The sequence below is a fragment of the Manis javanica genome, chromosome 3 (assembly GCF_040802235.1).
Source record: "Manis javanica isolate MJ-LG chromosome 3, MJ_LKY, whole genome shotgun sequence".
Taxonomy (NCBI): domain Eukaryota; kingdom Metazoa; phylum Chordata; class Mammalia; order Pholidota; family Manidae; genus Manis; species Manis javanica.
This window is the reverse complement of record NC_133158.1, coordinates 65,046,097-65,072,851: the sequence shown is the minus strand read 5'-3', so window position 1 is coordinate 65,072,851 and position 26,755 is coordinate 65,046,097. Positions and strand designations below refer to the sequence as shown.

The following is a 26,755-nucleotide window of genomic DNA, read 5'->3' as shown; positions in this document are numbered from 1 at the left end:
AAATATATCCTAATGAGACTTATAAACTGACTCTTTAGCCATTAAATAACAAGATTCCCTTTTTTTAGACCTCCTCAGTATGTTATTCACCACATTGACTATTGACCTTACTTTACCAGATGGGTGTAAAATCAAGTGTCTACTGGGAATTCCTGGGAATATTCATTACTAAAGTACTATGAAGCTATTAAAAAAAATGACATTTGAAAAAGAATCCTATGAGGGTAGATAAATCCATCTGCTCACTAATACGTCCATAGTGCCTAGCACAGGCACTCAGCATTGTTCAGTGAGTAAATGAATGAGGATGTTGACATGATGCTCTCTGGATTATCTGCCACAAGAAAGGCTCAGCTATCCCAGGTCATTGATGCAGTGAAATTGGACTTAGGGTTTGGTGGGAGGGGAGAGGACCTGACTTCAAATACAAGCTGGGCCACTGACTGACTCACTCTATGAATTAATCAAGTCATTTAACTTTTTAGGGCCATTATCATCATTAGAAACTGAAAAGATTGTACTGAATACACAGTGATCTCTGGTTTCTCTGGGCTCAAATGTCCTTTATCCTAGGAAAGCTCTTTTCCAGCTGGTAAAAGGTCTATATGGCCTGACACTGTGGGGTTACCTCACAGAGAATGTTGGGAAATATTCTCTTCCTCATTTCCTCTCATAACAAAATATTCTCTTAGTCCAACTACCTCTAGTACTGTAAAGGGAACTTAACCAGAAAATAGCCTGGGTTTAAGTCACATTAATAGTCAACTACAGGTACAAAAGAAAGGCATGCACACACCCACAGTCCAGCACTGTTTAGCTTAAGACCCCATTTTTACTTAAAATATTTTTGTTTCTAGATGTTTCTGTTCCATCACTCAAGTCTAAACTTATCTTAGGCAGGTTTCTTCCCCCTTTTCCTCTCTCCTGTCTTCCCCTTTTTCCTTCCTTTCCCCTTCCCTCTCTGTCTCTGTCTTTCCCTCAGACTATCTGAAAAATATTAGTTAGCTGTCTTTTTCCAGCCATTCTCTACAATCCAGTTCCCCTAACTCTCAAGTGATGTTATGTGGTCCTGCAGTTCCTCTAGGGTGAGCTGTGTGCCCGTGGAGTATTGTGAGCACCTCTTTGGGTGTATCCACCACCTGTCTGGGTACCTAGCTCTTGTAAGGCTGTCCTCACCTTTCTCCCCTAGCTCTGGTCTTTGGTGATTCTTTCTTCCTACTTACCCCTTCCTCCCTTGTCACTTACTCTCCTAGATTGTTCAGGTGAGGCTGGTCCCACAATCTTGTTACCCAAGTTTAACCTGAGCCTTCCTAAAGTCATTTTAATATAGATGCTGTGCACAAAAGCATAAGCCCTGATCATTTGGAAAGTCAAAGTGGCTGATGATCTGAGAAATTGAGAGTTCAGTGTGTGTGTTGGGGATGAGGGTGGGGGCAATAGGGAGGAGCTCTTGCTTTGTCCATGTAAAGTTTTTTTCTTTATATCATGCAGACTCTCAACTTCCACCTTTTCCTGGTTTCCAGCTTTTTAAGAGTTCCATCCCCTTTGCTTGCATTCTTAAGGAGAAAAGGGGGCTCTCAAATTGTAAACACATTTTGAGTCACCGGAGGGTCCTCTCTGCAAACCTGCATACTCAGAAATAATCAGTTCATCTGCTTCCACAGGATTGGTATATGTATTGGCATCAATGCCCAAGTGTAGATGTCCTATTATATAAGATAGTGCCTCATTTAGCAAACTCAAGATAGAGTAAAATAAATTAACATCATCTTGGCTCCATGCTCCATCCACAACTGTTAATTTAACAGGGTTATGCTTCCATCACTGAGCAGAGAGCTCCAGGCAGGGACAGCTGCTCCCGTGCCCCAGAGTGTGCTGTGTGTACCCCAGGAGCAGTCATCAAGAGCAGCAGGACAGAGGGAAGGTGGTAGCACATCAGAGAATGGAGCAGTGTCTCAGCATGGCACTGGGAGGAGGGGGTGGAACCATCCTTTCCAAAGTGCTTTTCATCCACCCCTTCATTCTTTAGATACATGCACAGTTAAGGAAGAGGAAGAAGAAAAACTTGTTTTGAATTTTACTGCAACATTCAGTCTTGCTTTTACTAACACATGTTGCTGATTTTCAAAAATATCATTGTATATCCTCTAGCAGGTTGACGGACCTATGTAACATATGCTTGTCCAAAGAATGTCAGAGGCCTGCATCATGATTAGCAGGATCTGGGTCACTGGGGCAGAGCTGGTATGACAGGCAGAAAATACACCCTGAGTTGGCCTGCTGTGGCTTACCTCACTGGAGCAAAGGCTAAGAACAGGCCAAGGTCAAGATAGGGGCCAACAGCAGGACTTGGCATATGATAAAATTCTGTTATCATTGGTCCTTTTTGATGGAAATTTGCTGCATTATTCACTGCTGTATTTGCCCAGTAGCTACAAGAGCGTTCACAAAAGTTAAATGCTCCAAAATTAAAGGAAAAATGAATGCAGACCTTAAGTAACCACTCTGAGGCACCATGGTGAGCAATGGAGCTAAACAGAATTGTGTGCATTTGCCTATACATTTCTTTCCATGACTGTATCTTTTACTCCTATCCTCTGATTTAATTTCCTTGTGGAAAAAAGTCATCTGCAGCATATGTTATGCTGTAAATGTTCTGATCAAATGATAACTAATTGTAGGTTTAAATTACTTTGGGAATAAGCAAGTGTGACTGAGTGAATATATGCCATTCTTTCAAAAGTGGAACGAGTGTTCTCCATTCTTTTTTTTTAACTCGAGAATAATGGGCATTTTCTGTACTAAAATTTTGAAGGTTCTGTATGTTGATTACTGACTTAAGACCACACACAGGGGAAAGTAGACATCGTTTGGTGACCAGCATTCTGAATTGTCAGGAGTTGCACAAACCCCTAAAAGCCCTGGAACTCATTTGTGTTTTGCACTAAGCCCTGATACGATTTGTTATTTAAACCCTTGCCCTGGATCTGTTAATTTCCTGCCCAGACTTGAAATCTTTAGGAAACATGCAGTCTTTTCCCTGATATAAAAAATTTTAAGTCATGAAGTTTGCCAGGGTCCCTCTCAGGAACCGTGAAAACCAGTAACTTTCAGGGCTCTTTGATTAAAACTTAGGGTGAATATGATTTGAATTGTCAAGGTGTATTTAAAAAGGCGGGTTTAAGTTTGGCAATGGAGAGACATCGATCTGGGGAAAGAAATACACATCAAATCATGGCAGCGATTCTGGAAAGTCAAAAGGATATTCGTTTTTCCATAAAGTAATGTGTTCTCCACTCAGTTCTCCACCGTGGGGAAAGAGGCAGCTTGATTTGAACGTCCAGGGTGTGTTGATGCCTTAACCCCGACTGTGGTGCCCAGCACAGGACAGATCATTCACTAAGTATTTGGGGAATGCTGGGATTGAAAGGAAAAGAAACACATCATTCCATTCTCTTTTCCTCCCCTGTTCTCCACAAAGGTTGAAAAAAATGATGAGGACCAAAAGATTGAACAAGATGGCATCAAACCAGAAGATAAGGCGCATAAGGCCGCGACCAAAATTCAGGCTAGCTTCCGTGGACACATAACGAGGAAAAAGCTCAAAGGAGAGAAGAAGGGTGACGCCCAGGCTGCCGAGGCTGCCGCGAAGGAGAAGGACGAGGCCCCCGTGGCGGACGGCCTGGAGAAGAAGCAGGGAGAGGGTCCCACCGCGCCCGACGCGGCCCCGGCCTCGGGCCCCAAGTCCGAGGAGGCCAGCAAGGCGGGCGAAACCGCCTCCGGGGAGAAGCAGGCGGAGGGCGCCCCGGATGCCGCCACCGAGCCGGCGGCCCCCCAGGCCCCTGCGCCCTCGGAGGAGAAGGCCGGCTCTGCCGACACAGGAAGCGCCGCCACGGCGCCCGCTGACGCCCTGCCGTCCTCCAAGGCGGAAGACGCCCCAGCCAAGGAGGAGCCCAAACAAGCCGACGTGCCTGCTGCCGCCGCCCCTGCCGCGCAGGACGCTGTTGCCAAGGCAACGGCCCAGCCTCCCGCGGAGCCTGCGGAGAGCAGCCCAGCGGAGGAGAAGATGGGTGAGCGGGCGGCGGGCGCGCTGCCGCGGGTGGGTCGCCCCGGCCCGTTCTGGAGGCCGCCTGGGCCGTCTCGGGAGAGGGAAACGTCTAGAAGGCGTTCCCAGGACTTAGTTCCTGAAAGTGGCAGGACTAAGCGTGCACTGGCCGCTTACATTCCCAAATATCCCGAGCCCGAGAGAACTCACGCGGGTCTGGGGAGCAGCCTGAGCTTAAAAAAAAAAAAGCTGGCAATTATGTTGTTAATTAGATCGGCATAAACAGTAAAACTAGATAATCCTGGGCTTAAAAAAATATTCTGTGTGCTGGATAGACTTAGGTTCATTAAGTAATTATTGAGACTACGTACATTTTAGGGATGGGAATCAGCTAATGTGATTATTTGGCTCTAGGAAACGCCTAATATAAATACAGCCAACTCCCTATTGATCCAGATGATCTAGTTCGTGAATTACTGGCAGCAAAACCATAATCTCAGACCACCTTTCCTACCCCACAATGTGTTTCTGGGCATTCTCCCCACCATCAGTTGGTGAGTCGTGTGTGTACACTCAGAGAATGTTAATTGTAACATTAATCGGGGTCAAGCTAATTAGGAAAAGACGTCTGTCGACGTTGCCCACAGCAAAAAACCCAAATATAGAACATGTTGTGAAGTCAAACATAAATTATCATTTTATTATTGAAGACACCACTTTCTTCCATATGTGTAAATAATTGAGGATTGACGTCATAAAAAGGTACTGGATTCTCTTTGGTTTGGAGCTCAAACTTGAGTTGGAATGTTTTCACTGTTACTGCCCCAAAAGCCTGTGCAGAATTGGAATAGGGCATTTCCCACAGAAAGATAAGTTCAACAGATCTGCACCCCTGGAGACCAGGTACGTCTGTTGCCTCAGCCCACCCATAATGGTGAAGGAGACCAACAGTCTCTGAGGTCTTCTCTAGCTTAGTATGACCCGTGAGTATACCTTTCAGCCCCAAAGACCTAAAAGATAAAGTTGCTTCTGTGCCAGTTTATGTTTGGGTTTACTCCTTTAGAACTTAGTGGATTTAACCCATGATGTGTCCAAAGATCTGAATTTGGACTGGACCACATTGTGCCCTTGGGGATAAGACCTATGCCATGAGAGTTGTCTGGGAACTTGGCATAAGACTATTAGATTGAGAAAATAATCATTGGCTATTTGCCTTGATATCCATTTCTCCAAATTAGATATGACAGTATGGCATATGATCGTTCCAGATATTTTCAGGTCTACTTCTTTCATCTCCCCTCTGAAAATTCTGTGAGTAAGAAGCCAGACTATATTAATTATTACTCTTTATTAGCATTCTCTTGCTCCAGAGAAATTACATGCCTCTTTCTACCAGTGACTCATTTTAAATCTTTATTATAACTACATACCTGTCTCAAGGGCCAGAACTTGAGGTTAAGAAGATGGGAATATTTCCCTGGAAAAGGTAAGGCATGTGATAAGGAATGGGGTGTTAGTTTTAATTTACTCAGCAAACACAAACCTTGTTAACAACTTTTCTTTAGGTATAACGTTCTAGCCTCAGATATGGTGGCTGGAAATCACTTTGCATATGACTGACTATTATCATTTTCAAAGCTCTTAGCAATTAGTCATGACTTTAAGCACAGAAGATATTTGAAATTGCTCAGATCATATTTTTTTTAACTGGAATTTCTCAATTTGTGGGTATAGATCGAAGGACATCATGTGATATTAGGTATATACTCACAATTTGTGTTAATAGTAAGAAGGACAGCTTGAGTCAGTGAAAAATCTAAAATACTTTAAAGGAATTCAGTTTGATTCCTTCTCAAGTTATGATAATTCCAAATGGGTTAATAAAGTATTTTATGTAGTACATGATCAATAAATAAATTTGAGTGATAAATGAAAATTGACTAGATTTAATTTTAGATAATAATTTGTTCATTCATTCATATTGTCTTCCTGCAACCTGGCTTACTCCATTCACATATTTGCTTAAAAATGTGTCTGGTCAATGAGAGCAAACAGATTGTGTTCTCCCTAAATTTTATGAATTTTGGCTGGAAATGTCTCAATTGGTCTGATTTTTATATGCACATTGAAAATTAATTGAAGATGTCTGTGAAGTTCAACTCGAAGATAATCACAAAGGGTGATTTGTTTTACACTGTTACTGAACTTTGGTGAGGTGTTGTCCTCTTATTAGATCCTGAAATGCTGCCCGTAGCTTCTTTCTGGGCTGATGTGACAAGCACCAATTACCCAGATGTGGTGAGTCTCATGGAATCACAGAGACTAAAGGTGACAAGGAGATTTATCACAGCATGTAAGGCCCCAGTTCCCAGAGGGCCTGTGCCAAGTTTCCCTCTATCTCCCATTGGATTTCATCTCAGCCAGGTTAAAACAACAATATTTCCAGTTGAGCTCTACTGTTTGGAAATGGATGGCTGTCCTGGTTTGTTTTAGGATTCTGTGGCTGCCTGGAGGGTTGTGGAGAGACGATCTGAGAGGCAGGATGGGGCTGGAGGCAGAACAAGACAAAACAGAGAATTCAAGACAATAATTTCTGTCAGTAAGAGGGTCAAAAATTTTGAACCAAATCTGATCACTGCTTTGATACAAATGGAAATGCTTTGTAAAGTATAAATATGATGTTTATTTTACTTCTTTTACTACATATGGGTTATTACAGGCTGGTGCCATTTTCATTAGAACCTTTGGAGTTGGTTAGTTTTTTCTATTGTTTTTAAATCCTCCTACTGTATTTCCCTCTCTTTGCTTTGCCGCTCTACCTGCCCATCCATCTCTTGACATACCTATAACCAAAAGATTTCTGTGCATTACTGATGACAATGCCTTTGAAGGAGATAAGTTCAAGGCATCACTAGGATACTGCCCCTTCAGCCGTGAGGGGAAAACTTTTAAGCCTCCTTTTGTGATAATGTCCCTGGCAACTCCTGCTAAACAGTGCCACTGGGCTCACTGGGCTCTCAGTGAGGGAATTCTCTGCTGTCTCTCCTCCATGATATCCTTTGGCTTGCCCCAGTAGAGGACCCCACAGTTCTGCTGTGGCCATTCAGTGATGCAGTTTTTCCAAGGTGACACATCCAGGTGGCTAGAAATCAGAGATGCTGACTGGGTGGTTGCCACAGGGTGCTTGACTGATTCTACTAGGAGGTGTAACTGAGTTACATTAGATTTTCTGTATGTTGCTCTTGGCTGCACTTTATTTTCATGGTCCCATTACCCTAATTGGGATCATCAATAATGATCTGAGAAAGAGAGGAGTTTTTCTTGTCATTTTCCAAATAGAAAAATTAATTTAGTGTCTCCCTACCTCTCTTCCTCCACCCTTTTCTCCTTCCCTCCCTCCCTCTCTTCCTGTCTACCTTTCCTCCTTCCTTCCATTTTCCCTGTCATTTATATAACTTTCTACTGTGCGTGAGGGTCACAAAGATGAGTAAGACATGGTGTGCTGAGCTTAAGGAGTTCTAATTTGGTAGTAGGGGTGGGATGAAATTCAGGAAGTGGTGTTGACAAGAATTACAGTAATAAGCTCAACTCAATTAAATTCTGCAAAAAAAAATGTGGAATACTTCTATATGCCAAGGCACCATAGGACAAATATAAATGAGTCAGAGCTTCATGCAATTTGATTCATGCTAAAAGAAAGTTTTTACATATGTGTCTCTATAGCCAAATTACGAGCAAAAAGAAGAGATGCAAAATTTGTAGTTTCCGGAATGATAATTATGTGTAAGAAAATGACATACCCAGCTCATATTTCTGGATTTGGGGACATCCTTTATATTTCTCAGATCAAAAGTTTCCTAAGGCCCAAGGTAACCATCTAGAATATTTTTAGCTCTCCAAAGGATAGATCCACTTCCACCAAGCTCTGTGTTAGATGTGAAATTTCCCAAGGATATTTACACTTATGTGGCAGGATGCCTCATAAGCGGTTTTGATTTGAAATGTGGTTTCAACCACTTCCCAAATTTATACACAACTCATAAAGAGTGAAAATTTGGGTTGTGAAAGTCATAAATGCTGCCTATAAAACATGGGCACCCTGTCAGACACTTGGTGGCATGCTGCTTAAATACTGTTGATTATTTAGCTTTTATGGAGCACTTTTATATTGCCAGAGTAATCATTTTTATTGGCTTTTCTTGACAACAATCCAGTGGCATTTGGTAATATTTTCTTCTCCGCTTTTACATTCTGAGAATAGGTGCAGAGTAAATGGATATTCTGCCTACAGGCACATTCAGTGACAAAACAGGGTCAAATTGATAGACCCCTAAATCTTCACCTTAGCATTAGCCCTGCAGTTCCTCACCTCTCTTTTAAGGTATGTTTTACCTCAATTCCTGCATTTCTTCCTTATTTTAGCAGTTACAACAATTTCTGATTATTGTTGGGAAATACCAAACAGGTCTTTCCTGGGACAGCCTCTGACCTGCATGCCCAGTAAATAATATGGAGGAGAGAACATTGAACTGGAATAAGAAGACCAGGATTCTAGTTTCAATATTTCTACCAACCAGCTGTGAGATCTTAGACAAGTCACTGCTTTTCTCTGGGCTTCAGTTGTCTCATCTTTAAGAGGAGGGCCTAGGCCAGTTGGCTTTTAAGGGGGTTTTTCAAGGTTTAAAATACATAGTTTCTATAATAGGTACCATTTAATGAGCATTTATTAACTGTCAGACCCTGTGCTAAGGACTATGCAGGCATTATCCTGTCTAAGCACCATAACCACTGTGTGGGGTAAGTACTGTAATTTCCCCTTCGCTTTTTATAGTTGAGGAATCTGAGGTTTAGAGAAATTGCGGCACCTAATCATTGTCAACAGCTAGCAAGAAACGGAACCAGGAGCTGATCCTTGACAGTCTGATTACAGAGGTCATGTATTGAGCCCTACAACCCTACAAATACTATTCTGGAAGAAATGAAGAGGCTTAAGATCCCCAAAGTAGTGTCCTAATCTAAGAATGCTCTTTTCATATGTATAATTGGATCCTCCAGACTCTTGTCTGGGAATCATCAGTGGTTACATTTGCAGATGAGTGTCCAGTAACTAACCACACTCACTGGTCATATTTCCCTCATATCCCACCACCCCAAAATTAGCATTAAACTAGTTCTCAGTCTTGGGTCCTTATTTGAAAATCCTTCAACTGCTGCTTTATTAGGCCTGAAAGAGTCATAAAGATCAGTTGAAATGGATTGTTCTTAACAGGAATACTACTGACTCTATTACATATGTTGCTAGAACTGAAAATTAGAAATTGAAATTTTCAGATCTTAATCAGATGAAAGTAATTTCATGTATCCAGGCAATTCCCCCCTTAAATTTGGCTTATCAGAATCAGCATCTTCTAAAATTCTACTGTCTTTTTCCTCCCTTTTGGCAAGTGCATTTCCAAAAGACCCTAATAACCTTCACATTTATAACTAAAGTAATATAAGAAACTTAATAGGTGGGACAAATTGGAGAGCAATTACTCTCTCTTCAATTTTAAAAATGTAAGCAGACAAAAGATAAGAGATGTATTTAGAGTCAAGAAGCTCATATTGTGAGGCCTTTTATCCACTCTTTCATAGCTGCTATTCAATTATTACTATCACTTTATAAAAGAAGCTAATAAACAGAAAGGCGTGTAAGCAACTCACCCAGTTTTAATGTGGCAAAGCGATATTTGGAACTGAAAGTTAAACAGTATTCCTTAAAATATAGAATATTTTTCAGATAATAATGCATATTCATAAAATGTTTTTTCTCTTTTTTCTCTATTTGTGCACACATAGTCCCAGAAGGATTAAAAGGAGGAGGAGGAAGGACCAAGATCAGCAAGGGTTACACATCAGTCCATTTGGCTAAACAAGGAGAGAGAGCAGAGCCCTCAGTCTAATGGGCTAGAAAGCACTGAGTGGTTATTACTCTTACTTTGTTCTCACAATCATAGCTTCATTAAGTAAAGAATGAAAAGCTTTCTATGACCAGATGTAGAAGGAAGCCAGTGCTGCTGCTTAAAGCCAAAAGACCTGAGCCTTAAAGATCTCCCAAGATTATATGGTTTATACTTTGCTTAAACAGTAAGGAAAGGTTTGAAAGGATGCTAAATTTTGCCAGCCCTCCTAGTCATGTTTGAATATTGTGTCGTAAGAAAATGACCAAATCAGGTGCTGAAGCTCAGGGCAATTCATATCAAGGAAATTTGAATTACTGCCTCCTTCAAAAAAGCTTTAGCCAGTTATTGACCTCACAGTAATAAAGCTTGGCTCTCTAAGCAAATAATTTTTATGGGCTTTTTTAAAAGAATTGCTCATAAATTGTTTTTATAAGGATGATGAATAGTATCATGTTTTCAACAGATCTGTTATAGGAAGTACATAGTGCGATGTTCTGTTTTCAGCATAATGGACATACCGCCTAAAGTCAAGAGACCTGGGTTCTTGTTCAGATGCTACTGATGACTCAGGCTAGCCCTTCTGCCTGTGGGCTTCGTTCCATCATCTGCGAAGTAAGTGTGTTCAACTAGGTCTTCTCTGCCTTCTAGTTCTACACGATGGTAGGCTAAAAAGGTATTTTTGAAGTGTAGGCATAGGATCTCTTACTCAGTCATCCTCACTTGCTTATAGACCCTTATTTTCTAAATGATTAGAGTGTAGATTTAAGGGTCAGGGAAGATAGAAGAGAAGTCTGGATAGAGGGACACAGAATCCAGAAAAGAGTCAGCTCTAAGAAAGTTTATGATTACACTGGAGCCCCAAGAGACTGTAAGGAAATCTCAGTGGAATTTCTAACCCACCTTACACCTGAGATCGAAAATAAAAGGCTGACAGTGATGTTTTCTAATATGGTTAGACTCTTGCTTATAACCCCACTAGCCCTGTCTCTGAGATGGAAAACTACTGCTAGAGTGGCCATAGTTTGCTGTCAAGAGTTTCACTTTCATAATAGACTTAATTCATTATTAATTTATTTTTAAATGCATCTTATTTCATTAAAGTAATTAAAGCAGCTTCAAAAATACATAAATTCTTGTATATAGCAATGGATGTGCGGACAGATAATTGTGGTTGATAAACTTTTAAAAACTTGTGTCAGTAAACTCATTGAAACATAAGAACTATATGGATAGGCCTAATACAACTTTCCTCCAATTCTTTTATTCCCTCTATAGTCACTGTAATTGGATCTTTGACTATTAATAAAATTGGCTAACAGCCCTAAGTGTTTGGCATTGAGCTATCAAACATTTCAAGAAAAGACGGTGTAGATGATACCCAAGTTACATGTGATTACTCAGCAATTCTCACACATTTTAAATCACAAATAAGGGGATTATGGAAGATGAAATATTTCAGGCTTGCTCATCTCACACAATTTTATTTGGAATGAAAACTACAGGTATCTTCAGGGGAAAAATAATACCATAGGAAGGCTATTCCTTTCCTTATAAATGATGTTAAATATTAATGTTCTTTCCTGGGTGCACATATGTGGTCAAGTAGATCCTAAGGCTAGTTTTTTTGTTTTGATTTTTTCCAATATGAGTTAGCAGAATCTTTTGGATTTTGAAATAGAAACCAGAAACCCTTCACCTAAAATGTTTCCTTCTTGCTGGTGAATGGTAGACATGTGTGTCTCTCAGATAGCATGAATATGAACATTTTTATAGCCCTGCAAGAATCTTCTCTTTGCCTTGGAGTATGAAAAGGTAAAGAATATAATTTAGCTATTCTTAAGTACTATATCCATGCCTGTACCATAGACTTCTGCTAGTTCACAAATGCATATGTACACACCCAGATACACACATTCAATATGTAGGGAAAGGCTGCCTAAGAGTTCGTGATGTCACAGAACAATGAGCTACAGATTTTTTCACTCTTCAGGCCAACAAGAAGTGGAGAATGGCTCCAGGAACATGTCTTTGTCTATTGGAAGGCACATGTGGAGAGTAATGCTCCTTTCTCTGCTGGTTGTGTTACTGGGATGTGTTTGTGAATCCACAATGAGATGGCAGGAGCTAAGAGTTAGGACTAAGGCTATGATGAAATTTATAGTGTATGAAAATTAAAGTCCTCCTTAGGCTAATTAGGGGAAGATAGTCCAAGAGACTTCTTGGTTAACTCAGCTGAACCTTGAAGGACAAGGTGTATCTAATTAAAAGGCACACCTTTTATTTAAAATCTCAGGAAACCACCTTTCATTTAAATTGATGCACAAATATAGTTTAATTCAAGTCATAATTCAGCAGTAGCTATTGAAGATTAACCTTCAATGGAAAAAGTAGCTCCATGATGTTTTGTTGTTGAACTTTTTTGCACCTATAACAATGTTTGGGAAATAGAAGGCAGTCAATAAGTATTTGCTGAATGAGTTAAGAATGAATGAACAACGTTATTACAGTAGAGAAAGTCCTAAACTATCCTAGGAGACCCAGTTCCAACCTAAACACTTAGGGCAGGCAAATTCCTTGAATTCTTTGGGTGTCAGTTTACCATTTCATTACACAAAAATTTTGGACTGACTATCTCAAAACCACCACCATTTCTAAAATAGCTCAACAATGACCAGGTTATGACATCCACCTAGATTCTAAGTAACAAGGAGAGGCAGACCCTTGCTCAAATAGAAAGTTATTCTGCTGTCAACTTTCCTGCTATTTTGGAAGCTGAGCACAGAAACACACCGAAAAGTTTGCTGTTACTCAGGAGCATACGTCATCTCTGAGGCAGCCAGAATTCAAGCCACTTAGGGCTTGAAGGACCCACGTGAGCATTTTGCGTTATGTCCAGAAACATATTGAGAACTAGAGGAAACCAAAGCTGCTCCCTTCGGAAAGCGGGTGATTAATTTCATTCCAGCCCCGTGAGTGACCCGTGTGTGGCTCTTGCCAGCGTGTGACAGGTACATCCGGAGAAGGAATGATCTGCCAGGTTCCTTGGCTTCTTTTCCTCATTTGACATGTTTAAGTAATCTTTGCAAGGTGTTAAGAGTCTACGACTCCTGCTGCATCACTATAGGATGAATTGTTAATATGTTCCCAAACCAACAGTGTTGGGACGGAGACCAGAAAATACTCTTTCCCCCTCCTGTTGCCTATTCTCCTTTCCCACAGTAGTGTAAACATAATTTGTGTACAGCTTATGAGCCATTCAGACTACAGACCCTGGGGGACCTTGGAGTGGGAGGCTGAATAGATTTTTCCCCATAGATACTGTAACGAAGCAACTCATGCATTTGATAAAAAGGCAGAAAGGGCCCCACTTTGTGAAACTGTCTCTAGTTCAATTTAAAGGGCTAAGGAAGCCCAGAGCTCAGTGGTGTGATTGCACCTTCGCCCATCGGTGTAATCAAATCCTGCTAGAAAGAAAAGCAGCAGTGGAAGATGTCTGTTTACCTCTTCCCTACATTACAATGGCTTTCCTGGAGTAGGGTGAGAGCAAACTTAGCCTCTATTTGAAGACACAGGAGTCAGTCTCCTTTTTCTTGTCAGTTTTTAAAAAAGGATAAACAGAGGGTAAAAAATGAAGCAAAACCCTGTATCTTTCTGATTGGCTTTTTATTTATGCTTTTCACCCCTGCAGAAAAGTCGACATTTAAGATGTACCATTGTATTTATAGTACATCCGGAGTGATCTGGATGCAAGGCTGATGCAATTGTCAAACTACATATTGCTTTTGAACTTCTGTGAGGAGAAACCCTTCTCTATTTCTCTAACATACTGAGAAAGCACGTTTTTGCAAGAGTACCACATAATAAATCAAGAAATTGTTTTTCCTATTCAAGATTAAGCTGGAACTCTAGCTGTGTATCCCACAAGTAGTATCCACCATTGGATAAGTTTGAAATATGAGTTAGAATGAGCATTTATCACATTTTAGGTGTCATTGAATAATATTTCTCTTTCCCACTGTCTCCCTATATTCATTTTAGTCATTGTATGACCATTTGCCCTGAGTGCATGATGACTGCACATTGATATGTTACAGTCTATGAAAACCCCCAAAGTCATAATTCATTCATGACTAATGGTTTTATCAGATATCTGCAGTGATGTGCTGGTAAATTGGCCCAAAAACAAAAACAAGCAAAAAACCCCCAAAAAAACAAGAAACCAAACTCAAAAAGCCCTGATTTGTAGTGTCTGCCAGTTCCTGTGGGGTAAATACTCCCCAGCGTGGTTGATTTCAGGACACCAGTATATTGTCAGTGACCTCCCCACCGGGACATGACGCTAACAGCTCGCTCTCAGGAGCCAGTGTGTGCCAGCCCCATCATATCACACATCAATATATTTCAACAATTTAATAAACTGTGCTTTCAGTAACTCTGAAATACTCAAACAGCAATCGTCATAGTTGCCTGTTAGCCCTTAGGTCTGCACTTGGATGTCACTTGCTCAGCGAAGGCTTTCCTGGTCATGTGATGGGGACAGCACCGCCCCGCCAGCCCTATCAGTTCTACCACGTTCCCCATTTGTTTTCTCCATGTCTCTCTCAGTGACTAGAGTGACTGCGATTATCTCTCTAAAATGACTTACTTATCTGTCTCTCGGATATGTGTTTCTCAGACTTTCCATTCCTTGAAGGCAGGAACTTGGTCTCCTGCAACACATTGCTCAGAATGGAGCCCAGCACACAGATAGCCTTCGAGGGACATCACTGACTGACTAAATGTTAGTCAGTATTATCTTGCCTATAGAGAGATTTCTCTTCATAAGCAGCTTGAGAAAGGGGAAAAAATCAGCTCATTTTTCAAGTTTGAAGACCCACACCAAAATCTAAGAATATTTTGGGCAAGAGTCCAACTTTCTTGCTTACAGCACAATTCTTGGAAACTGAATCAGCAACCTCCTTTCCATGACCTGCTTCATCACCCAGGCACCCAGGCATTCTGCATCTGGATGAGGGTGTTCGGCTATGAAGGGAAATTGGTCAGAGTGGAACAACAGTTTGGGCCCCTAGGAGGAACCAGGTGGGGTGTAGGTGGGGAATCTTAACTGAATAAAGAAGGAGGTAGTAGAAAGTAAGAAGAATGAGGAAGAAGAGAACAAGAGGACCTGAAATGAAAGTATCAGGAGAGGCAGAAAGAATAAGGAAGGAAGGAGAGAAGAGGAGGTAAAAAGAGAAAGGAGAAAGCCTGAAGCCTGGAACCGCCTAGCTCTGCTGCTAACCTGCTCTCTGCAGTGGGATGTTTACCTTCCTTTCTGATAGAAGAATGTGGTTTTTAAGGTGTCTTCCATCTCTATCATTCTCTTCTTGATTTCACAAATAGCAGACCCTAAAGAGCCCCAGGCAAATGGATTTTCTGTCTCTGAGCAGATCTAAGTGACAGATGCGGCCAGGCTCCCCAAGGAGAGGCCCCCCCACCCCTACGCCTGCTGGCTCACTGTTGATAGAACCCTCGTGCAGCAGCAGTCCCCAGCCAGTGCAGCCTCAAAAACCAAGAGGCACTGCCTCTGCTTGCCCCCAGGCAGGAAAAGCAGAGTTGAACTTCATTAACCTGCATGTTTACTGGAGGGCTCTTTTCATACTAATACATATGGATGCCAAGACATGTTTCAGAAACACTTTTTACTTAGAGCACCTCATAGAGAAACAGAATTGGAATTGGGTAATCTTGGGCTCAATTCTAGATGTCTCACTGTGTGTTTTTTTCATGATTTGAAAGCCCCTAGTCTCCTCATTTGTAAGATGGGGATAATAACACCACTGTCAGTTGCGAGGGTTTCATAACCTAAGGTGTCTAAAGCAGCTGGTACAGAGCAGGTCTTCCGTGGGCACTGCCTTAGCTTTCTTCTGATAATCTGAAGGAAGCAGTTCTCACATTGCCCTTCCCCCTGTGGAGGTCCTCTGGGCAGGTCTTGAAAATGAAGAGGGTAAAAGCAAGGGTCATCTGTCGTCTTCCCACAGGTAAATTAGTGAAAGAAATTCTTTCAGCCGGTCAATAAGGAAATACTTTTTTTTTTGGTGGCGCAAAGTATTTCAAAGCATATAAAATACTTAATGGATATTGCAACAGGAGACAGAGAATTGCAACAGACATGGATTTAGCCAGTTCTTTTCCTTGGAGGCCTGTAGTGCAAGGAAGGATCACAGGTACTTGAACTGGATGGATCTATGCTTCAAGCAGAGGCCCAGCCTCTACCCAGCTTTATGCCCCAAGCTTAACATCATGTTTGATATCTGTGAAAATAATATAATATCCTCATTGCTGAACTTGGTGGTTTTAGTTTTAAATAGATCACACGTAAAGTACCTATTATGGTATTTTATTGAACATCTTGTAAGTGCCTATTGGGAAGTCACCATTGTTTCCGGTTCCTTTCAGTTGAAGCTATTGGGAAATTTTTATTTCCCTTGTCACTACATTTCTGATGTTAAAAAGGAAATTAATGGGCAAATAGGACATGTTTCATGGCCAAAAAGAGAGACACATAATGATTTGCAGTCTCATCTGGGAGTTAGAGACTATTCTATTTGGCCTACCTGGTAGCTCAGCAAGAGTACCAAGTTCTTAACATTATCCATAATGATTGAGCCTGGAAGTCAGCCAAGGCTGTAATGCGAGGATTAATTTAGGCTGTATATAATTGGTCCCACAGAAATCGCAATCTAGGGATTCAGTAGAAAATGTTGGGACCCTTTAAGGGAAATGGTTGATACATGCTTTCTAGGTAACTACCAGCTATAAACTGTCACATCTTGAATTTCAATCTTACAGTCTTACACCTAAAAGGAAGCTTAAAAATCATTCAGACCTGGGAACCAGGTGGACTTCAGGAGGGTCTTTTAATTCCCTGAAATTATTTGTAATATGTTATACTGTGTGTGTTTATGGATGATATTCTTGTGTCTTTATCTTTCATCAGACACTCAACTGGGACCATGACACAAAAAGATAAAGATCCACCATATTCAAACAGTCTCCAGGAGCAGTTGTGTATGTGTGTGTTTTAGTGAAAGATGAAACATGCTCAGGGATTCAGGTTGCATGGTTTGTCCGTGGTCACACTGTGCGTTCCTATCAGAATAGAGAAGACTAACGCAGTTGCCCCCACACTATTTTCCTGTTACTTAAATAATCTTTATTAATCTATACAGTTTCCATACTTCCCTAGGCACTTTGAAGGAGAGACATGTATACAAGTGAATATCTGTTGTCATGAAATTTATAATCTGGTTGGGAAAAAAAAGTGTCTTAAAAGAGAAAAAATCCAGGACTAGTAGAGAACAGTGTGAGGAAACGCCTGTCTTGCAAGCTGCAGTCTGTAACTGCAAAGAAGGAATTCAGAGATCAGGATGGTGCACAGGGTCCAGTGGAAAGAAATGAACATCACTGTGGAGAGCTGGTGAGGATACTAGCCTTGGTAGCTTGTGTCTGTGTCTTGGACTATGTTGGACCCTCTTATTAAAAGCCCTTAAAGTGGTCAGAGGACTTCACTCTGTGCAGTAGTAAATAGAGGGTTGTTGAAGTTTTATATTGCTTATATTTTTATATTTAATATATATTATTTTTGCTCTAAGAATGACTAATATTTCTGTTATCTATACCAAGCACAATCTATGCTTACCAAACTCAGTTCAAAGACTAATAATAGTTTATTTGTTAAAGCAGTTTCAATGAACAGTCTTTCGACTGAGTTTTTAATCATTCAGGACTGAAAAATAAAAATTAATTTCAGGACAGCTTAGAAGCAGGATCCATTTGAAATAGGTTGCTCCAAGCCCGTTGCATCGCTCCGTCACTTGCCTGCAGTCCTTTCTTCGCGGAGGAAGATTCCTGCCTTCCTCCCAGTCTCCACAGCTGGGAACGGAATTACACTGGTGCCCTCTGCTGGGCAGAGATGGAAAGTTCATCAGGAAACAGTGTTCTTAAGGGCTGAGTCCCTGATTCTGAGCCCGCAGCAGCCTCCAGGCTGGATTCACTTAGTACCATTTACAGGCTTCCCAATCAGGTATGCTCTGGCCTCATGCCTGAATTCATTAACTAGAAGGGGTAATCAGATTTTTAATGTAAGTAGGTTGTCAGCTAATTTTTAAAAGTTGTCCACGAAAACCGTCCCCTTTTGCTCTGACAGTTTGAGAGCTGGACACTCCTTTCACTGAACACAATACCGTGACTCATGGTGGGTGGTGGCCATCTTGCTACAGAACAATACCTCTTCAGAGGCCAGTGAGAGACTCCGGGGCCTTTTTTTAATCCTGTTCAATTATTGTTTTTTTTTAATGGTGGGAGAGCACATTGGTATTCATTGCAGATCTCCTGGCTCAAGTAATCAGAATTAATGCCATGGTGTTAAATTAGATTTAGAGTGTCTACTCTGGTGTTCCTGCAGTACTCTGCTCAGCTGATTTTTTGCTAAAGGTGAAAAATCATTCAGCTGTAATTAAGTAAGGGGCGGGGGAGTGCTGAGAAGGAACCCAGAAGAGAGAAGAGTTGTGATTCTCTTGTGCGCAAATTGGAGGTGAACTTCTAAAATGAAATTATGTTGGGGGAAGGGAGCGGGATTGAAATCATATCCAACCCTCCACTTTTATTTTATTTCTTTAGGATCAATAGTATGGACATGGAGGTCTGCCTCTAGTTTCCATAACAACCTGGCTTATTGAAAGACAGCAGGCTTCACAAATCCCCAATTATCAGCCTTGCAGGGCTTATTAATGGAGCTGCAGATCCCAGTGAAGCAGGCAGCTCATTGCTGGCACGTGCCTGGTGGGCTGGTGGGAGGCTGGAGGAGATGTGTGGGGAGACAGCATCCATTTGTCCCCCTGGCACTTTGTGGGTACTGTCATTCGGGAGACTGTGTGAGCCTCTCTCGAAGCCTTGAGTGACTGAGGCTGCTGTTGCAAGGCAGCCCAGAAATCTAAGTGGCAGTTGTTTTTTCTATCTGGAATAAATCCATATGAATATATCACATGCCTCATATGTTTATTGAGCTCCTGTAATGAATTGAGCCTTCCTCACAAAGACAATGATGCGTCTATATTTCTAATATTAACTCAAGCCTTAATTTACATGTAAAGCCAATCTAATGCATATCTGATAGCTTGGAATTGCTTTGCCATTAGTGTTCACTTATTTGCTCCACACCATAGGATAACTGCAACAGTAACACTGAAGACCATAATGACATAGATAACATTTACTGTCTTGTGGCAGACTTCCTGCTCAGTGCTCTCTCTACGTAGAGTTTCTTGGTTAAGCCTCACAAAGACCCTGTGATGAGCGGTATCATTGTCCCTTTTATCAATGTAAGAGAACTCAAAAGACTTATCTTAGGTCACATGGCTGGTGAATACATCAGGGGCTCATTTCTTCTCCCTCTTTATATAATTACTTTTATTTTCCCTTTATTATTTAACTTGGGTATCCTCAAGATAGAAAAGAAGTAGTACCTTTACAGTAAATTATGTTTTCCAATGTGATTAGGGAATGGAGTGTTTTGGTTAATCAAATGTTTTGATTCATAATTGCCATCCCTGTCATTGTTGGATTTCCAGTTGGGAAAGGTTTGGGATATAGTGAAATACATGCAACATTAGAGGTACAGCAATCATAGCCATAAAATGCTTCAGGACCATTATACGAATGTCAATTTTTATTGTAATGCGGAAGTATTTGTTGATAAAGATGTCTGTTTGACAGAATGCCAGATGAGCGGTTTTTGTAGCACAGAAGTGTCAAGGTCTTAACACTTTGAATTTTATATATTTCAAAACACTTCTGTGAACCATCACTGAAACTCTAAATGATCAGAAAAAAATATCTTTTGGAGTCTTTTCAGAGTTAAAGAATATTAGTTATTAGTGCTTGGAAAACCTAAAATTAATTAAATGCTCTGGATCACTGTGTTTTTGATTAAACCAGAACCTTTACACTATGTGGAAAATGAAATATGACGCTCCCTTGAGGTAATTCAATCCAAGTCTGTTATAAAGCACTATGAGAGTAGATTGAGGTTGGCAGAATTTTCATCACAGTTGCTCAAACAACATTTTCTATGGTTTTAGTCTCTAGAACCAACAATAGAACTTCTTCACAAGTACTCTATCTTCTTCAGTGATGATAGGGATTATTTTAGTTTATACTTACTGGGCATATCATCTAAGTATTATATATGTCTCATACTCTGCAATGACCCTGTGAGGTAGGTACTATCTCCCCATTTATAGATGGAGAAATCAAGGTACAGAAAGATTATATAACTTGTTCAAGGTATCTCATTTGGGAAGTGGTGGGTTCCAGATTCAAACTCAGGCTGTCTAGCTCTTGAGTCTGTATTTTTTTTTAAGTAGTTAATATACAATCTTATGTTGGTTTCAAATGTACATCACAGTGGTTCAGCAGTGCCTGTGATCAACTTATGTGATTGTGAATTATTGTGCTCTTTTATCCCCCTCCCTCTTCCCCGATCCCTGCGCCCACCCCAACCCCATATCCTTGGTAACCACCAGTCACTTCTCAGTGTCTGAGTCTAATGCTGTTTTGTTCCTTTTGTTTTGCTTTATATTTATATTCCAAAAATAAGTGGAATCATATGGTATTTTTCTTTCTCCACCTGGCTTATTTCATTAAGCCTAATACCCTTTAGATTCATCCATGCTGTTACAAATGGCAGTATTTCTTTTCTATTTATGGCTGAATAATATTCCACTTATTGTATATACCACATTTTCTTTATCCATTCATCTGTTGATGGACACTTAGGTTGCTTCCATATCTTGGCTATTGCAAATAGTGTGGCAGTAAATATAGGGGTGCATATGTCTTTTCGAATCAGGGGGTTTTTTTCTTTGGGTAAATTCCTAGGAGTGGATTACTGAGTCAAATAGTATTTCGATGTTTAGCTTTATGAGGAACCTCCATACTGCTTTCCACAGGGGTTGCACCAATTTGCATTTCCACGAACAGTGTAGGAGGGTTCCCTGTTCTCTGTACCCTCGTCAGCATTTGTTGTTTCTTGTCTTTTGGACAGTGGTCTGTACTGAGTCTGTATTCCTAACCAGCACTGGCTATATTCGCTGCCTTCAGTTTGTTTCTTCAATCTTTCTTGAGTCCACACAGTCTTACCCACCCTCCCACCCTCCACTGAAACAACTTATGCCAAAGTCACAAATGACCTCTACATTGCAAAAACCCAATGGTCAATTCTAAGGCCTCATCTTCTTTGACTTACCCACTGCGTTTGATAGTTGATCCCCTTCTACTCTTGGAAACATTCTTATTACTGCTCTTACAGCAAATTACTTGCTCCTGATTTTTCTCCTAACTCACTGGCTATTCCCTTTCTCTTTTCTTTGCCCTTCCCTCATCTCTGTTTCTAAATGCGGGAGTGCTCCACAGCTCAGTCTTGGACCTCCTCTCCTATATTTACATTTACTCCTTTGATTATCTCTCCTGGTTCATGGCTTTAAATATTGTTTACAACCTAATAAATTTCAGTGTTCCTGCTGCAGGTTAGACCTCTCTCTCCATCCTAGGCAACCACTTACTTTACATTCCAACTTGTGCATCAAAGAGAGATCACACTAAACCTTCTGAGAACCAAACCCCTGTCTCTTCTCCCTGAACCTGCTCCTTCTGCAGTCTTCCCCATCTCAGGAAATGACAAGCCCATCTTTTCCTGAAGCTTAGGCCATATATAATCTTGGGATTATCCCTGATTCTTTTTTCCTTTACAGCATTAAATCTGTCAGCAACTCTGGCTGGTTCCACCTTCAGAATATATCTAGAATCTGAGCACATCTCACTCTCCTCACACCCATCTCTCTCTCTTCAAAAAAAGCTAAGTTCTTAAAATGGCCTCAACACCCTCCATGATTAGCATCCCCCCAGGTCACCCCTTGGATCGCATCTTCTGGTAATCTCCCTTTCTTGCTCCATCTAGCTATACGAGCCTCCTGCACAACTCCAACCGCCGCATGTGCTCACAGCTGCGGCATTTGTACTTAGTGTCCCCTCTGCCTGGAAACATCCCTCCTCCAGACACTCATATTTTTCACTCTCAAATCTTACTCAGCTTCTGTTCACATGTCACCTTCTGCAAGAGACTTGCTCTCTATTTGATATTTTCACTCCGTCCCCATCCCAGCCCTCTCTAATTCTCTTTCCCAACGTTATGTTTTGTGTCATTTTTACCACCACCCAACATACTATACATTTTATTTATTTATAGTATAATATAAGTTCCATGAGGACAGGATAGTATTTGATTTATTACTGTTTTGTACACTGCTGTATGCCCAATACCTAGAACAGGTAATGAATGCCCAATAGATGTGGTTGATTCCACAAGTGAGGAAAAAGATACCAAACTAGAGTAGCTGAGTCAATCTGGAGGGTCAATGCCCAGGTGGCAAAGGTGACCTCAAATCACTTTTACCCCCTTGGCAGATGTTCCTCCATCTTCCTTTGCCCCTTCAAGTTCCTTGGTGGTTCATATAGTCATCACATGAATGCCATCCCTTGAGTAACTGGGAGATGTTGGTAGTTGTACAGTGACTGTAATTGGGCTGTGTCAATGGCGCCAGAGGACTAGATCTGTGTTCTAATCTCATTGCATGCAGTCACTCCACAGGTCATAGGGAGGAAAAGAAGGGTCATCTCCCCATGCAAAGGATATGTCTCTAAAAGCAGAGAACCATTTTAGCAATAGGAAACCACTGGGAATTCTGCCCTCACTGGAAATATAACAAAACACCTTTGCTTAGGGGTACACTGTCTTTTTCTAATGTTAGATCAGCAAATCAAAGTCATGGAATCTTAATATCTAATAAAGAGTGGTGGTTTAAAATGTTATGCTTACCATAAAATATAGTTAATTCAGTGTCTACCTATTAGTAGTCCTTTTTGAGTATGTTGAATTTGCCTACATGTTGATTATAGCTCAATATGATTGGGTTATTTTTTCATACAGGAGCATTTCCTCAGAGGAACCACTGCATAAAAATCCATAGACTTTATATATATATGTGTGTGTGTGTGTGTGTGTGTGTGTGTGTGTGTGTGTGTGTGTGTGTGTATACAGTATTTGATTTATTACTGTTTTGTACACTGCTGTATGCCCAATACCTAGAACAGGTAATGAATGCCCAATAGATGTGGTTGATTCCACAAGTGAGGAAAAAGATACCAAACTAGAGTAGCTGAGTCACACACACATATATATATTATACACACACACACACACATATATATATTAAGCATCTTTGTTGCTTTTGATCAGTCAGAATTCAAGGATTAATTCTCATACCGTTTAGTAGCTTTGCACATTGGAGAACAGTTTTGTGACCCAGATAACTCCAATAAAACCAGCAGGTATTATTGTGTTAGATTCTAACTGTGGTGGGTAGGATTGCCTGAGCGAAGGCAAAACACTGAGAGACAAACAATAAATCTAGTCTTTATAGCTGTAGACAAACTTTGCTGAGAAAGGGCTCTTCTGCATTACCAAAGAGGCTGGAGGTGCCTGGGAATATGTCTGTATGTGGTGGCACTTGGTCAAGGAAGAGGAGGAGAGATGTGGGTAGGGTGCGGGAATGGGCACAGAATTAGGTGATGCATGGGGTGGGGGTAGGGATGTTAATACTAAAATCTCAATCCAAAAGGAAATTGTGGTGGGCAGGGACCAAGGTCCCAACAAGCAAGTATAAAGCCTAAAAATCTATGGGTTGGAAACCTCTGGTGATAGGAATCTGTGTATGAAGAGAACAAGGTATGTTTGTATGATGAATGATTTGGCCCTCAACCAGAAACTTCCTTTCTTACTCATTCCCTCAACATCCCCACCTCCATCCTGCTTTATTTGAACAGCAGCCCTGCCCTTGCATATGAGAAGGAAAAGTGGGCACAGCAGAAAGAGAGCACATCGCAGGGAGGGAGAGCTGTGATTCATCGCCGAGTGCTCCTCAAAGTGGATGCTCTTCCTGGGGCTGAAATTTCCTGCTCCCGATCCGAGGACAATTGTTGATCTCGTTTGTTTACTGTGGAAGGCTTTAGTTTACTGACGGAGGGAGTACTTTGGCACTGGCGGGAGGTTGATGGGAATATAAGCATTCCAGCTCAGCTACTCATCCTCAGCAACCTGTGTCCTGACACCTTCTGGGTGTGGCAGATTGTACCTTGTCACCACCTGTGTAATGCACATGAGAAAAATGTAACAAGGTTAATGCCATCCTCTCACAAAAAGAGTTCTGTTTTTTCTTGCTCTCTCCCATAGTACTCCAACACTCTCTGTGCCATTAGTCCCAACTTCCTTGTTCCATCCCCACTACCGTGCTCCCTCCCAGATCCCCCGAGTCATTACTCCTCAGCACCACAGCCAAACTTAGTAGGTTTCCATGGTTACCAGGCAGCTGGTGTCTAGACACTCTTGAGAGATGCCTTGCAATTGAGCTGCAAATCCAGCTTCTATCACACAAACCCCTCTCCGCTCCCTCCTCCTCTTCCTTCCCATTTCCTCTTTATTTACAGCATTAATGCCAACACAGGGTGGAATTTCCTTTTGACAGGCTATTAAAGGAAGGAGGGGAAGAGAGAGAAGGTGAAAACCCCAAATTTTCTGTCTTGTCATATTAGTGAAGTGAGAAAACCACTGAGGTGACAGACCCCAATCTGGTTGGCTCTTTCCTCTTCATAGAGGATTTTATTTAATTAAAATAATTTAAATTAGAAAACAGTGCCACTAGTCCACTGGGATCCATGAACATTTTTAAGAGCCAGTAAAAGCCTTTCAGGATAGGGCTTCAGCCGATGGTGCTGGATTGAGGCAGAATCTTTCCACTGTCTCTGAATAATCAATGTAATTTCTCTTTCTGTGATGCTCAAGGGAGTCACACAATTGTAAATATTACTAGATGGGAAACTTTGGAGTAGAAGGAGGCAAATACAAGGAAGGGTCTTAACAGTGACACTTCAGACCTGGGAAAGTCAAGTTTAATCTCCCCTGTTTGTCCTGAAAGATAAGCAGATCCCAAGAGCCAGCAATTTCATAGAACACCAACATTGGACTTTGCGTGATGGTTCAAGACAAAACAAAACCGCCATAATCACATCTGAACAGACTAAGTATGAACATTATCTCAACCATGAAATGGCCAAATATTTCCCTAGTCTGGCTAATATGAATTATGGTGCTTACTTCATCTCTCCTTCCTTCTAGATAATATTTATTGAGATGCCCAATCATAAAATGACCCCTATTTCATGACAGCGACCAATCCGGAGCAAGTTCTGTTTCCCTGAACCTACTTCCAGATACCCTAGCACAAGCCCAAATAAGCCCTTTCTAATCCTTTTTACCTTGATGGGAACATGGTATATGTTCTCTAGATATGACCTGTCAATAAGTCTAGCTTTGTTCAGCTGTGAATGTGGTCCTGGTAGTCTTTGGCTAAAAGGTGTTGACACTCCATAGAATTCCTTCCTACATTATAATTTATACCCAATTTAATTTTCTCTCAATGTATATTTTTTTCTCATTTTTCTCCCACATGTGAATATTTTCAATATAATCTCTATGCCCAAATTTGTTATTACATATCCCTGAGTTCACCAGTTCTCCTAAGAGCTCATAAAAATCCAACTTAGAAAACAAAATTAACTCTTGATTTATTTTTCCTATCTCTAGTATTTTCTTGTTTTTGGTTTCAGCCTTAGACAAGATTGCCCAGGTCCTTGGACGAATTTAAAAGCTTCTCTACTACTCCCCGGGAATTCTGTGACCTGAGTCAGTAGCGCTGACTGAGGCACCCAGGGCCAGAAGACAGCAGACCTCAGACACATCCAAGCAAAGTTATAGTGAGGCTATGACAAAAGCATTTTAGTTAGCACACTTTCATTTAAGTCATAAGTAAAGTCATGTTCCCTGCTTCAGACTCAATGTCACACAATTTGTTGGGCAACAACCATCTCCTCTCCCTTTTCACATTGTCATCTGTTGCCTTTAAATAACGATATTAGCCACAACTATCTGTGACAGAGAAGCAGCATTCAAGAGGGTCGCCATGGAAGCAGAGACACATGCTGAGAGATGACTGCAATGGCTCAGACATTCGTATCTCCATCACCCCCTGAAATGCCAGCCTGGTGTTCTGCCATACATCTCTCTGGGCCCTACCAGTGAGGTCACCCACCGTCTCTCTTCGAGGTTGAGTTCTGTGCCTGGATCTGGCTTCACTGTCATTCTCATTCCTAGACTAGGGAAATCTAAAGAGCCCTACATACAGTTGGCTTAGCATCAAGTTAATTTGTGCCCAAACACCAGTAATCGGCCTCTTACGTGGGGACAGTTTCACCGACTGGATTTCTTCTTGGTTTGCTTTTCCTGATCCCTGTCTCATTCACTTCATTTGTCTCTGGTTTCTCTGAGACTAAGAGCCTGGCTTATTCTCACCCATCCTCCTAGAGATGGGAATCTTATTTTTGGATCCATGATTTGAGAGCCCTACTGCTGGCTGTCAGACTTCCCCACATGCCCATGGTCTACCTCTACTGGCTTCTTTCCAATTGCTATGTTCTACCAGCCTCCAGCACTTGTTGATTACCCTTGCTGTTGACCTCCTGTTTGACTACTGCCCTTAACCATCAGATACTGTGATATTCTGACTCCCTGTACTTCCTTCCAGTGACTGCTACTGGCTCCATGCCCAGGCAGGAGTGA

General features: G+C 41.3%; 1 protein-coding gene across 6 annotated transcripts in view; it reads left to right on the top strand.

The window, feature by feature from the left end:
- Nucleotides 1-26,755, top strand: part of GAP43 (growth associated protein 43) — an 89,293-nt gene that overhangs the window by 46,262 nt on the left and 16,276 nt on the right. Inside the window, exons 2-3 of one of the 6 annotated variants that reach the window (XR_012129195.1) lie at nucleotides 3,482-4,099; nucleotides 10,451-10,599. Coding sequence is in view for 4 of the 6 variants with exons in the window: in XM_073231610.1 (XP_073087711.1) it covers nucleotides 3,482-4,099; nucleotides 10,451-10,549 (717 nt within the window). In the remaining 2 variants the exon portion in view is untranslated. Of the gene's footprint in view, nucleotides 1-3,481; nucleotides 4,100-10,450; nucleotides 10,600-26,755 lie in introns of those variants that run through there. The other 5 variants (XR_001853816.3, XM_073231611.1, XM_073231610.1 and 2 more) reach the window with 5 other exon arrangements.